Raw genomic sequence first — 15101 nt, forward strand, 5'->3', positions numbered from 1 at the left:
TCTCTTTTTCCTGGCCTACTAAATTCAATTTACTTTTCCGACCAAAAGTATGCATTCAAATGGACCACTTGTTTTCAAGAAAAATAAAAAAGACAAACATTACTTTACTTGTTCTTAAAAATAATAAAAAATCTGATATGGCACATAAATCTGACTTGGAGGTCGACAATTGCTAATCTTGTAACCTTTTCAAGCCATGCACACTTTCACACAAGCATATCTTTTCTCTTTAAGTTGTACACATGCAAAACCTTACGCACGCACGCACTAACTCGATGCGAGGGAAGGATCCATTAGAATGATTAATTGAGAGCCACGTATAAATACGAATTACTCATGCATATATAGTGCATTAAAAGATCGTGCACGAGAATATATGATCGAGTCCCATTAATATCGATATTGTACTTTATTTCATTAATAGATAGGGGTACTGGCACCTAATAACACGTAATAAGAATTATTCATTAATTTCTTATGCATATGATTTAATGTATTTCCTATATGTGATCCTACTAGGAAAGTATCCAATTAGAATCACACCCTTCACAATGGCAACACTATTTCACAACTACATTCCACTCTTTCAAAATGCATCAAAGAATAACATCTTGTGTTACTTTTGAAAATATTCTATTTTATGTTATGAATTATGCCAATAAATTCTTTTTCCCACTAATAAAATATCCTAGGACATTCTTTTCCAAGCCAAAAAAACTCTCTCAAAAAAGGACGAACCACAATTTTTGTAAATTAACCTTTAGCAAACTCGAATGGCCACTTGACTTTTCTAGGGTTAGGGTTGTACATACATACCTATATATACATATGCTTACTCTTCCCAAATCTAAATCACATACCTCTCAAAATTCAAAACTTATACATAGGATTGTTTCTCATTTTTCTCACCACCTATAAACTAAAATATGCCTCGTATGTCTGCAGAGACAAAATGTTGGTGGTGCAAGAAATATCAAAATGACATGAACAATATTGTTGATGGATTCAAGAATGCTTCTACAGTCACGTCGTTCGAGGTCGACGGAGATAGTGACGACGACGATGACGATGGTGGCTACGATTTCGCTCCGGCTGCTTGAGCTTTTGTAGTTCAAATAGTTCAATATTTAGAGATAATTAAATCCTATTGCAGAATGTTGTTGCATAGCCACATTGTATGTTACTGGAATTATTGTAATTAATTTTGTAAAATTAGTTACATTAATTAAGATCTACCTACTAAATTGCCAAATAAATACCAAAGTTAGTATTATGGCGAATCCCACTCTTTACAAAACGGAAATATAAAACAACAATATTGAAAATTTTCCAATTATCAAATCTGAAGCTTTCTAGTGGCCTAAGTGGTGGAGCAATTTTCGTCATGACATAAGTACATACTTATATTAATTAATTAAGTACGACTTTTAATATTATTGACAACTTATAAAAAAATTAAATACAAAGAAAGAAAATAAAATAGTAAAGGTGGAAAAAAAATTCATTATGTATATCGAAATAAAACTTTTGCATGCATCGAGATTTAATAACATAAAAAATTACGAAGTTTAAAATTTTCAATTGTTTCCTCTGACTAATTTATTTATTTTATTTTAAGTTGTTAGTACGTCGTTTAGTTGCTCATGTTTGCGCCATTGCATTTGCGTGAAAAAAATTCTCATTTAATAATTGCAAATTTTTGAAACTGTCATTAAAATTTTAAAAGATGCGAACTAAAATTTGCCCAAACTATGTAATTTACGTGCAATTAACTCAGTAAATAGACCACAGTGGGCTTCAGTTGGGCTTAATTTGGGCTAAGTTTACCTTTAATTGGACTTGAAATGGACTTATAGATTGGGCTTTAAATGGGCTTCATTCAAACAATTCTGTCACTACAAATAAACAGTTGAAGAGGTGAAAGTGAAGAACAAAGAGGTGAAAAATCGAGAGCTGAATCAATCATGGCGGGAGACGATGAACAGCCGGAAATTGACTGTGGTTTCCAGTGGGATGATGATTCTCAGCTTTATTATCACGCCAGGTGCTTTTCCAATCGCTCGATCGAAAATTTAAATTTTCAAGTTAAATATTTTCGGATTATTCCAATTGTTTAAAATTAGGCATTTTTGTATATATCTGCAATTCTTCGATGTTTAAATCAGTGTGGAAAAATAAATTGGGTGGAGAAGATTTTGAGGTGTTGAATTTTGATGCAGCACTGGGTTTTACCATGACCCTCAAGCAGGGTGGTATTACAATAGCAGAGATGGGCTTTATTACAAATTTGAAGATGGGAATTATGTGCTTCTTGAGCCCAATCAGGTATTCATTTGGAAATCGATGTTTTTTTGTTTTTATTTTGTTTTAAAGATTGTTTTTTGGAGCTTTGTTCTTGAGTTTTAGTTATGGTGGAGCTGGATTAGGTAGTTGTCTGTGGAGATCAAACGTAATTGAATCGTTTTCGTGTTGATCTCAGTCGGGGGATCAAGTGGAAATGCATAACGGTAATAGCCAGGGTGAAACATCTGAGGCTCAAATGGAAGGAAAAGAAGTTTCAACCAACACTTCTCTAGGTGAAAGAGTATACCTTTGCATTATAATGTCGTTTTTGTTTTAATAGTTGTCGTTATTGCTTTGTAGTAGTGATAGTGATGTTTTATTTACCCAAGCGTCTTTTTTTTTTGCATTCGGTGGTTGTATCTAGACAGACTCTTCAGCATGTAATGGAAACGAGGAATCGGACTATCCACCCCCGCCATCGGAATGGTCTGCTAACCCTTGATCCATCTTTAATCACTACGGATGATTTTTGATTGAGTAGTGTCCATACTAAGCCACGGCTCATATGCAGGCTGGAAGACACGCTTATCGATATGTTCTTATCTGGCTATCCCAGTCAAGGGGCTCATGTTGCCAGTTCTGACACTACAATGCCTGTGGATACTGATAGTGCTGATATCCCAAATGCAACAGCCGAAGGTTGGTGGAAATTTTGTTGGTGATTAGAGTGAGTTCATTGGATGGGGCACTTAACGAGCTATTACTTTGTTAATGTGCAGGATGTGATGATGTTGAGGAACTGGAAGAAGGCGAATGGATCCCTGATGATCCTGATTTTTGGAGGAACTTTAGTGATAAAATTGTTGATGAAGGTGTGCGCTATTTGAGCTAATCTTTTGATATTAATTTTCCCATTGTGGTAGTATACTAAGAACGTTGTGTGCTTACGTAATTACGTGTAATGTCTCATCTGCTGCTGCCTCATTTCAGTCACACACATGAATGACTTATAAGCTTTCTCAACAATTTGATGATTTTCAAATTGGCATGGAAGCATGTAAATGCTCATTGATTGAGTTTTTCCATAGGCTTTCACGTATTAAAGGAAGTGTAATTGGAGGGCGCTCTGAACTTTTAGAAAATCTTTGTTTCTATCAGGTACGTCTGAGGAAGAAGAAAACTGGCGTGCTCAATATGGCCAAGTAAAAGTAAGTGGACCAGATGAAGAGTGGATGTCAGGTGTGCAAATGGTGGATTTGTGGGATTGGGCGTTGGTTCGAGGGACAAAGAAAGATGGAAAGACAGAGGTATTAAGGCTTGTTGGCAGATTGAGGAAGCCCTCTAGCAAGCTTCACCCGTCAGTTCCTTCAGGTGGTGGCATACTGAAAACTGCACCAGTATGTCAAGCTCACCTTGATATGGTACGAGTGACATCAGGTTTGCCTGTTGTTCCATACCTTCTATTAGATTAGATCAACAGACAGTCGGACTTAAATTGAACGAGAACATATTTTCCGTGACATATATAAACTTAAACCATCTAATGGAAGGAGAAGGTGATTTACAGAAATATATAAATATATCTATTTGTATCTATGTAATTGAATGATAGCTCATCTGTGTTCTAGCTTGCTCAAAGTGATATGCACAATGCTATCAGTTAGTTATAAACATGTTTCTCGTCCTTCTCACAGGCCGGATATACAGATTGAGGAATCCTAGCTTGCAGTATTTGGCATCCTCCCCAGTTCATGATGCGTCCAACCTTACGAAAGATTGGGGCTTTCCACAACTGTCCATTAAAGATCACATCGAGAAGTTGCAAAAACCTGATCTGCAGCCTGAATCCGGAAGATTGGAAGGTGTTGGTATTCTGAAAGACAAATCCCTGCCATCGGTGAAGCTTTCCCAATCTAAAAAAGTAAAAACATAACCATATTTAAGTCTTTTGAGTTCTCAACTATACAACTTCTTATAAATAGTTCCGAATAATTAATGAGTATGATTATAAAGTCTTAATTAGATGCTAAAGTCTTGATGTATACATCGTGGACACTACTCATTGCCCTCATCCTGATCTTTGGTGTTTTGCGATTTTAGGAACATATCTATCGGGACCGGGCTGCTGAGAGAAGAGCTCTGCACGGTGGGTTTGGAGTGGGTCCAGGACAGAAGAACTCACATAATAGTTCTGATTCAGCTCCATCATCTCCTACTTCACCGGCCGAAGAGGCGGCAGCAGCAGCCGAGTCATTAAGCATGTCATTTGGGGAAGGAAGTTATGCAAGAAGAATTCTAGAAGGCATGGGCTGGAAAGAGGTACTTCCTTAAACATTGCAAATTTTAAATATAAGTATATCGGTTATAGTGCACGTTACGCTTAGGGTTCATGACGGATGACTTTGGATGGTAGATTAGATAAACAATACATAAGATTGAGTATTCGAAGGATTACACAACCCAATATGTTCAAAATCATTCAGTTATACAAAGCATGTTGTAGATTAGCCTCAAGTAAACATCCTTTTTAGCATAAGCATAATGACAAAAAATCAGATGTTTGATTATTTTGCTTTTGTTGAATTAAGTTTTGGGTTTTTGACATCGTATGGTGCTGTATAGGGGGAGGCACTCGGTCACAGCACGAAGGGTCTGACTGAACCTCTTCAGGCAACTGGAAACAAAGGAACAGCTGGTTTAGGTTGGGACGATCCTAGAAGAAAGTAACTCTTGGACATCTCTTGGTCGAGACGAAGAAACTGTAGCAATTTTTGGGATGTGTTGCTTTTTGTGCTAATGACGATTGTTATCATTTAAGAAATGAAACAAAGGGACCTTATATGCTATTGTTGTAAATCCAACTGTCATGCACTCTTATGAACTTTGTAAGATGGTAAAAACGGAAAGGAAGTTCACAAAATTTCATCGATTACAGACAGCAGTTCGACATAAATCTTGTTTAGTTTTCAGTTTTAACTTCAACAGAAGGCGGACCCTCGTCTTTAGCATCATCATCAATGGCTACTTCTGGCTCTTCCTCTACACAGCCATTGTCTTGGTCTTTCCCATTGCCAGCAGTGTCCTGCAGCTGAAGCTTCAGTTGTTGAATTTCGTCTTCCTTTTCCTCTAGTTTCTCTTGCATAATTACCACCTGCAATAAATTTCATCAATTTATAACACATGATCGAGCAAGACTTTTACACGATATCAAGCAATAAGTAGGAATTTTCATGTGTAGAACAGGAACCTACCAATTCATTTGATCTGTCAACGTCCCCCGTCACTTTCTCCATTAGTTTGCACAATCCTAAGGAAAACAGCACAATGTTAATGCTAGTTAACTGGTTATACCTACAATCAATCATAAGATAGTGAATTTATATTTTAGGCAGTAACAAGTGATCTTGCAAAAACAAACCTTCAAGTTGACTCCTGACTTCCACATTTTGCGATTTTTGTAAAGCAAGTTTCATTGCCAGCTCATGAATCTACCATGAACAACACAAGAAAAGTGAAACATTAGATTATGTTTCTATTAACAATGCTAGTTTAATTCATATTCAGAAGTATATATGCCTCCCAAAGCTTGAATTTTAAATAAAAATAAAAATATTAACATACCTTTCCTTCGTTGGCTTGATTACCAATCTCCTCATTCTCTTCCTGCAGAGTCCTACATTTGGCCATCAACATCTTCCCCATTTTACTTTGTGGGGTGAAACTAACAGCAGCAATATTATCTTGCAACTCTTTAATTTTCTTGTCCTTCTCTTCCACCAAATTCTGATGTAAGAATCGTTCAGACAGGAAAATGTGTTATTGAGATATCATATATACGGAAATACATTTCTACCGTTAGTATATAGTTGATGGGAGATTTATTTATTGGAAAGGTTAAGTACATAATTCATAACGGTTAAGAAAGTAACTCGAAGTAATTCTGGGGATAAATCAGAAGAACCTTTAATCTTGTGAACTCGTCATGGATAGCTGGGTCTAGTAGCAATCTCCTTGCCTGCCAGGTTTATTTTTAAAGATGTCAGGCATAAATAGAATAGAAAACAGATGATGCATAACTCACAAACTCCGAAAAGTTATCACATCCCTCTTAACAATCAACAACTGTAAATCAAGAAACAATTTTCATTTGTATCCAAGTAAGAAGCACCTTTTTCTAGTTTGAAATATTTTAGGATCTTTGAAAGAAACGCAAGAGATAGTTTCATGCTACCAAATTTTGCTTTTCGATAAAAGTAATAACCATGCAGCAATATAGAACAAATGTACAAAATCAACATTTTCCAGTTTACCTGCATTGATGGTGGTTTAAGCTGAGCTCTCGATTCTCTAAGAGCAGACTGTATCAACGTAAGAAGTATATTAAGAACAGGTATAGTATGCAAGACAATGAATACATCAGCTCTGTGTAAATTGGAAATGTAAATGTAATATAAAAAGCAACTGATTTTGGTAGATCTGACAAATTTCAATAAGATCCTAACAATATTTATCAACCCCTACAATGCTGATAGCCTAATATGATGCACAGCCTCTGTATCTATTAAATGTAAGTTGTCAGAAAATTTCTTTCGAATTGTATAGATTATCTAAGAGGTAATCATAGCCATCAACATTGCAGAAAGCCTAGATAAAAGGCAAGAAACAACTGAAAACTTAGTTTAATGCTTGGAAAGGTTATAAAATGAGATTGATTGGGAGTTCTAACATCATCTACTACATAACCCTGGCATGCAACAAAGAACGCTTCCATGAAGATCTTAGCTGATTGTGTTTACATAACGGTCATGTATAACAGCATTTGACTGGAAACAAGACACATCTCTCAGAAGTCACACAACCTTAATTTATAAAGTTCACTCATATTATCCTATAAACTTCTTGGTAACTATAGTACATTTTACCATGATGAATAGCATGTATCCTCTCATCTACACAGAAAATGTAAAAATAAGCATGTAGTTCAGCTAATATAATGTGGCAAAACACAAAATAGATGAACATCTACAGCTGATGATGCACACTCAATAATTTCTCACCTTCAACTCAGCTATCTCCTGCTCCCTTTTTGCAAATGTCACAATGAATGCAGCTTCTTTTTTCTTTGCTCTCTCAATCTAATAAGAAAAGCATAAAGAAGAAACTAAGTAGATAATCAAGCATACACTTGCAACTCTAGGAGTCCAAAATTCAGATCAAGAACATACATGCTCTCTCATAGACTCATCAGAGGATCTCAGAGTCTGGAGGTAGCTGACCACAAATCTTGGTTCTGACCGAGAAGCAAAAACAAGGTAAGCAAATCAACTATATAATGCTGACACGATAAAATTAACATAATAATTCTAGAAACAGACCAGGAGTTGCGCCTTGGGGTATGAAAGACTCATTCTGGAACGATGAGCGCCATTGCTGAATCTCAGACTTAGCATCTTCAAGGTTCGTCTGAAGTCCAAGATCATAGAAACTTTTACTAGTTAAAACATGTTCCCTTTCAGAGAGCAAATTGAGAACAAAGAAAGAAATATCATTATCCTTGCAAAACCTCTCAGCTATCTCCTACATATATACCTGGCATCTCGAGAGTTCATCTTGACAGTTCTTAAGACTACAAAGAAAATCCAGGAATATACCAATTAGCCTCAGAAAATCGAGCTATAGTAAACACTGCCAAACTTGGCTGTTTGTATAACTACACATACAAACCAATGCAGTTTATCGAGTCTTATTTGGGAGAAGAAAAATATTCCGTTTATCTAATAAGTAGCAATACCTCTCACGAAGAGACAAAATCATCCCAGTTGCTACTCCAGGAGCAGTTTCCTCCACCTTTAGATTAGCCTTAAGTGCAAACAAAACAAATCAGAGCCAAATTTGAATATCTAAAAACCAGATGCTAGCATTTGTAAGACACGCAACTCAAACAAATTAAAATTAGTCAATGCATTATTCTTCTTTCTTCTGCATTTATGAGGAAGATAATGAAAGCCTCAAAATCCATATCCTAGTCAGCCAAATTGCACATCTCCGAATATAACAAAATAAAAAAGCAAAAACGATAGTGAACAGCAGTAAAGGGCACCTTTTTTGAGCCAAAAATATCGTCTTCGTCATCGTCAAGATCTCCAAAGCTTCTCTTAGTTCCTAACAAACAAAACCAGTTTTAAAAAATACAGCAACGACATAAATCAACGAGAACTATTGGCATTTTTCGATTAAATTGGTTAGCTCGGAAAACCTGAACGCCTAGCAGCATTTTCCCCAGCAAAATCGCCCCCGAAATCATCCTCCTGCAATTCGCAAATGTTAAACAAATACTCATTTTCGTGGAGAGAATATCCAAACAATTTACAGACCGCATCCAAAGGAAGCGGTGTGCGTTTAGAATATTACATCGTCGATATGGTCGCGTGACGACATTGCAATTCGAATGCGAAATTGGGGAAGGAGCTGAAATTTGAAACCCTAGCTGAGCGCAAATCGAATTGGAGAGGGTGTAGCGATAAGAATAGTGGGATGCGCAACAGTGGAGCGAAGCCGACCCAGGTTACAATCGTCTGCGGTTGCAATAGACTTTATATCTTGCGTCCTACACGTGGCACTGCACTACTGGAAGATGTTGCGCCCATTTTAAACATGAAAAATTAACCTCTCTAAATAAATGAGAAAAAAACTTAAAAGAGTCTAAGTGGTACTACCTCCGTCCCCCAAATTTTGACACATTTTGACCCGTCACGGGTTTTAAGAAATATAATGAAAAGTGAGTTGAAAAAGTTGGTGGGATGCAGGTCCTATTTTTAAAGTATTAGTTTTATAATAAAATGTGAGTAGCAATAAGTTAGTGGAATATGAGATCCCCTATCAAAAATGGTAAAAAATGAAGTGTGTCAAATTTTCAGGGACGGACCGAAATAGTAAATTGTGTCAAAATTTGGTGGACGGAGGTAGTACGATCGAGTGTTATTGAGACCCTACATATTTACCTAAATAGTTAGATGATCAATCACTAATCAGTACCTTTGAGGATGTAAGAGCATTCCCAACAGTTTCCCTAAAACCTCCCTTATTTCTCCCTAACTCCTGCCACATCAGCGCCACATCAGCACCATAATTTATCTCCAGTTATTAGTCAATTTTTAGCCAACTGCTCCAATGGTTTCTCCCTTATTTCTCCTTTATTTCTCCCTAACTCAACATTTCATTTTTACATCATCACTAATTTAATTGTTTCATTTTTGTATATAATTGTTTTATTTCTCCTCGTCGGACCGAGAATGAGAAGACGATTCAGAATTCATTAAATATAGATGGAGAGAGAGAAAATAAATGAAGAGAGAAAAGGGATGAGGATGAGGAGAGAATGAAGAGAAGGTGTGTATTTATAGGGGGGAAATTAAAAAAAAAAAAAAAACAAAAAATATATTTATCGCTGAATTATCGCCCACAGTGATCGGCGATAATTCGGCGATAATCCGGCGATTTTTCGCCGGTTGGCGATAAAACGGGAGGAAAAGTCGCCGAATTATCGCCGACCTCTCCCATTGGTCGGCGATAACTCGGCGATAGACGGCGAAAAAACGCCGACTTTTAGCCAGCACCACTGGGAGTGCTCTAACAAGCTTCCATTTTCTTATATTAGTTGTTGCACACTTTAAGATACCTATGAATCAACATATAATCATCGAGTCTGTTGATAAACACTCTTTAACCTAATAACCAATTTTTTTTTTAAAAGTACATTACGTGATTTGATTCATTAACATTTTACAATATAAACTTCAAAATTTTATTATAAAATGAGTGAAAATTTGCTAGTGGTGCAAAAGAATATTAGTTTAAACTTTATAATTTTAATCATATTTTTACTTACTAATACCAATAGTGGATTCAGTTGGACTTAGAGGGTTAAGCAATCTCATATCGTGCCCTAAAATTTTTATTAAATTTGGCATTAGAGTTTTGACCAACTTTACGATAAAGTAGTCTGCTCTATTCCTTCGCAGACGGGGTTTCACTCTCAATCTTTGATTGTCATTCTTTGCCAGCGACGCCGTCGTTCCATCTTTGCCCTCCGCTATTAGCAACGACAATTTTTAGTAGGGGTGGGAATATGGATATTGGGTATTGGGTTTATCCGTACCCGATCCGATATCCGCCGGGTATTGGATATCCAATATCCAATTTTATGGGATTGGATATGGATTGGGTATGGATTGGATATTGAAATTTAAGATAAATCGGGTATTGGGTAACCCGAATGGGTATCAGATATTACCCGAATATCCAATTTATTATTTAAAGCATTTGTTTAAATTAGGTTTAGCCATTTTGGGCTTCAAGAGCTGGACTAATTTATTTACTAATTACTCCCTCCGTCCCATTAAGAGTCACACTTTGACCGAGTACGAGTTTTAAGAAATGTAAAGAAAAGTTGGTTGAAAAAGTTAGTGGAATGTGGGACCCATTTTTTTATATTGGTTTTATAATAAAATGTGAGTGAATTGAGTTAGTGGAATGTGGGACCTACTTACTATTTATGGTAAAAATAAATTGTGACTCTTAATTGGGGACGGACCGAAATGAAAAAATGTGACTCTTAATCGGGGACGGAGGGAGTATAACTTACTACGTTAACTTTCTCTAAACTTATATAAATAAGTCAATCTCTCTTACTCTAGGTCACGGCTTCTCCAAACTCTCAAGTTTTACGTATTGCATAACCGACTCACATGGTTTTTATATTTTAGTTAATTATTTTGACTTTTGAATTATATTATTGGTTGCTTCTACAGTTTAATTAAATGCGTAACTTGTATTATTTTACTTACATATTGCATAACCATCCCCATAAATATAATAATATACTTTAAAATAAAGATGACCTATTTTTTTTATAGTTTTATACTAAAAAATGAATGCAACATTAAAGATATTAGTCAATTTAAATATTTCTATATTTATATTAATATACAAAATTTGAATTTTTTTTATTAGTTATTAATACATGTAAAGAGTCGGGTATTTGGGTATCCGATACGTCGGATATGGATATCCGGGGCGGGTATTGGAGTACCCGAAAATATATCGGGTCGGGTTTTGGATAAACATTTAGATGATCTTCGGGTTTGGATACTCGACTTTTTCGGGTCGAGTATCCACAGATACCCGTATTCCCACCCCTAATTTTTAGTGTGTTCAATCTCACTAAGATTATTTAATGTATCTGAGATTGACTATTACCCAGAAGTAAGGTTTATTACAAGGATGCAAAATTTCGCTCATCATTTTTATGAGAAAAGGGATAATATTACCGATAAAGGTCTAGGCCCATGGGCCTTTATGGATGATTTGGACTGATCTTACAATAAAATAATTATTATGTTTACTAATGGGCTATAGTGAAGGGCCCATGAAGGAATTGAATATTGAAATTTTGTCTTCAGGTATATCTACAATACAAGAATGCTGTTTATTTAAAATTGACCTTAGTGGTTGACAACGTATTTGAAAAAGAGTGGGCGAGACATATAGTGTCAGTGGGTCACATTCAAGAGTATTAAATATGCCAAAAGGTTTTGGGTCGAATTAACCATGTAGTCTTTAAATTTTACATATAACAATCCTCTCAATCAGTATATTTCGATTAATCATAATCGTATTCATTTAACACATGGGACCAAATCACAACTTAGTTGATAAGACATTTTCCTTCCAAGTTCCAGTGACAGTAAACAGAACCTGTTAGGTCGGAATTCGTCTCCATGCAACTCAATAAACAAACTTTATAACATAGGTATGTCAACATGGCTCCTTCTTCATTAAATTCTACTCAACCATCCATGCTCGGTCATAAGTTTTCAAATTTGTGCTCTGGAGGCAAGTATGACTTCCGAATATATCCTATTTTAGCATCTTAGTATTCTATTGCAAGACAAATGGAGAATATGAGGTCGGAGATCATTTAATGAAATTTTTTTTATGGTACTACTTATGAACCTATTGTAGGATCAGTCGACCCCGCCTAATGTAAGAAATGCATGCTCAAGTGTGTGCGAGAGAATTAGAGCATCTACTATTCTAGTAGCCTAGCCTTCAAGGATTTACCCATATCTAAGAAAGTGATTAAAATGTTGGCAAAGATGGTGGTATGACATCTATGTAGGTATAACCTATCTACAAATATAAAATCTTGATAGCATCTACTTTCCTGTGCCCAATTTTGTGTGCTTGGGCACTTATGTTTTCTTATAGTTTCTTTGATATATTTATATATAAAGAATTTGCACTTTTTGTTTGGTGAGATGCTGTGGATGAAGAAGACAACAAACCTTTTCTCCATGCCCTCCAAAAAGTTGAAGAAACTCTCAAACTTTGTTGCTAGATATATTATTTTAAAGCTAGCTACCAACATAGTTGAATTAATTGGTCCAACATTTCAGCTTCTTTATTAAAAGAGTTGTATATGAGACAAAAAAAAAGTTGTATCTTAAGTTCTTGACTTTAGAAAACGTCTTGTTAATATACTTAAATTAATGAAATAGAATATAGATTGATGTTTGATTGATCAGGATTAATTTGTGTTTAAATTGCCCAAATCAAATTGATTATTGATCTAAAATTAGGGGCGAATCTAGGAAATTTTATTAGAGGGAGCATCCACTCTTTTTATACTGCAAATTATAGTGGGCAATTAGACAATTAGTGTCATGTTTATATACTAAATCATTGTTTTTTCATATTATAATATTGAATCGAAAGTTCGAAACTATACCTCCTTGATTGGCTCGACTGCTATAATTACAACCCCACAATATCAATAATAGTTATATACTTATAAGGCTTGATTGAGCTGTGATCAAGTTTGATTTTTTATGCTAATTTAGAAATGAGATGCAGTATTAATCATTCATTTTTATTAAATGAGTGATCCAGATTTTGTCATATGGAAAATATTTTTAAATTAATTACTTAGGAAAGGGCAGAATGGTAATATCATGATACATTTTATTCAATAAATATTTTTTTCTTAATTTTTAATTTAAATTTTTTTAAAAAAAATTAATTTAAAAAAAAAAAAAATTTTATTTTTCAACTACATATACAATTCATGTCAACTAGATATATAATTCATGTCAACTATGTGTACAATTCATGTCAACTACATATACAATTCATGTCAACTACATATACAATTCATGTCAACTATACACATATAATGTCACTATGTGTACAATTCATGTCAACTACACACATATAATGTCTACTATGCCCCTATTCGGTTGCCCCTACTAAATCTCAAGATTAGTTATGCCCCTGTTCAATTGCCCCTACTAAATCTCAAGATTAGTTTAATCTTACGTTTGGTTGGTTATATTCTATCTATGACTCAATATAAGATTAAGTCCAACATGAATAGTCCCAAGATTAGCCATCTGGGCCTACCCCCTCCAACAAAAACAATCAGCCTCCAATTGCTTAACTTTCCAAATTTACCCTTTTGCTAAGAGAGTGTTTAAGGAAGAGGGAGGCAGGGAGGAAGGGACTGGGAAAAAAAAAAGTTGTGCGACTGCCGATTGTCTTTCTTCGTTTTCAATTTTATTTGTTATTTTTCCAGTTTCCATTTTGTATTATTTAAAATTGGTGTTTCTATTTAATTTTGTCAATAGTTTGTGCAATGTAGTTATTGATTTGTAATATGAAGTTTTATATAAATTTATATTTTAAGTTTTGATAATTTAATATTGAAACATAAAAATAATAACGTTCTTGCCAGATCATTACTCTCTCCGTCCCAGATTAAGAGTCACTTTTTGCCATAAAAGTCCGTCTCAGTTTAAGAGTTATTTTTAGAATTTTCCATATTTGGTCATATAATTTTACCCCATTTTTCATCAAAATTACATAAAAATGTCATTATCTACATTAAAATAAATCAAAACAAAAATCAAAAGTCAAAAGGGACCCACCTTCAATCAACTCCACCATCTCACTTCATTTATTACACACTCCACCATTTCACTTCATTTATTACACACTTCAACTCTTTCTTAAAACCCGAGCCATAACAATAAGTGACTCCAAATGTGGGACGGAGGGAGTATTTGAAAATGGAATTTAACATATCTTTGTTTCTTTGGAGCAAATTCATACAGAAACGTAAAATATTAAACTCAATGATTGGGATAAGTATTAGAAGGGTATCATAGTAAATATACAATATCTTGGCATTCTAACCAAACATGCTTTAAGGAGTATTAAAATTAACATTCCAACCAAATATCTTTTTTAGTCTGAGATTGAGTCATGGCTTATCCTAGATTATATCTTGCTACTATTTAGTCTTGCAAACAGAAACCACCTATGTGTACAATCCATGTCAAATACATATACAATTCATGTCAACTACACATTATAATGTCAACTACATGTACAATTCATGTCAAAAGGTATTTATTGAATAAAGTTGTTGGCATTTGATGTGTAGTTGACATGAATTGTAAATGTAGTTGACAAAAAAAAAAAAATAATAAAAAATAAAAAAATAAAAAAATTAAAATAAAAAAAGTATTTATTGAATAAAGTTGTTGACATTTGATGTGCAGGCTATTGACGATAATACCTCCTAGTTGACATAAATTATATGTTGTTGACATTTCATAAATATTTTGGATGAGTGGCTAAGATTGCATCTCAATTCTCAATTAGGTTCAAAAATTTCAACCTAACAAGACCCTATACTTATATATACAAAGAGATCCAGAGAAATGTTGTTTCTCATGGTTGATGAGAACATCGTTTAA

General features: G+C 34.7%; 2 protein-coding genes across 2 annotated transcripts; one reads left to right on the plus strand and one right to left on the minus strand.

Annotated features, from left to right (window-relative positions):
• Positions 1-1926: 1926 nt before the first annotated feature.
• Positions 1927-5215, plus strand: LOC125188856 (D111/G-patch domain-containing protein). Its single transcript, XM_048085917.2, has 10 exons — positions 1927-2044; positions 2220-2325; positions 2480-2576; positions 2712-2769; positions 2855-2982; positions 3063-3155; positions 3442-3720; positions 3978-4204; positions 4384-4602; positions 4906-5215. Exons 1-10 carry the CDS (start codon positions 1965-1967, stop codon positions 5008-5010), a joined length of 1392 nt encoding a protein of 463 aa, XP_047941874.2. The 5' UTR covers positions 1927-1964; the 3' UTR covers positions 5011-5215.
• On the minus strand, positions 5105-8834 carry FIP37 (FKBP12 interacting protein 37). Its single transcript, XM_048085918.2, has 14 exons — positions 8695-8834; positions 8540-8591; positions 8384-8445; positions 8075-8142; positions 7873-7909; positions 7659-7746; positions 7509-7573; positions 7341-7418; positions 6594-6641; positions 6245-6298; positions 5905-6066; positions 5702-5771; positions 5535-5590; positions 5105-5434 (listed from the first exon to the last, which is right to left on the minus strand). The coding sequence occupies exons 1-14, from the start codon at positions 8719-8721 to the stop codon at positions 5243-5245; spliced, it is 1059 nt and encodes a 352-aa protein (XP_047941875.2). The 5' UTR covers positions 8722-8834; the 3' UTR covers positions 5105-5242.
• Positions 8835-15101: the final 6267 nt, after the last annotated feature.

Source organism: Salvia hispanica, chromosome 5, assembly GCF_029641045.1.
Source record: "Salvia hispanica isolate PSC_SH4W2 chromosome 5, Shi_PSC_v1, whole genome shotgun sequence".
NCBI classification, from domain to species: domain Eukaryota; kingdom Viridiplantae; phylum Streptophyta; class Magnoliopsida; order Lamiales; family Lamiaceae; genus Salvia; species Salvia hispanica.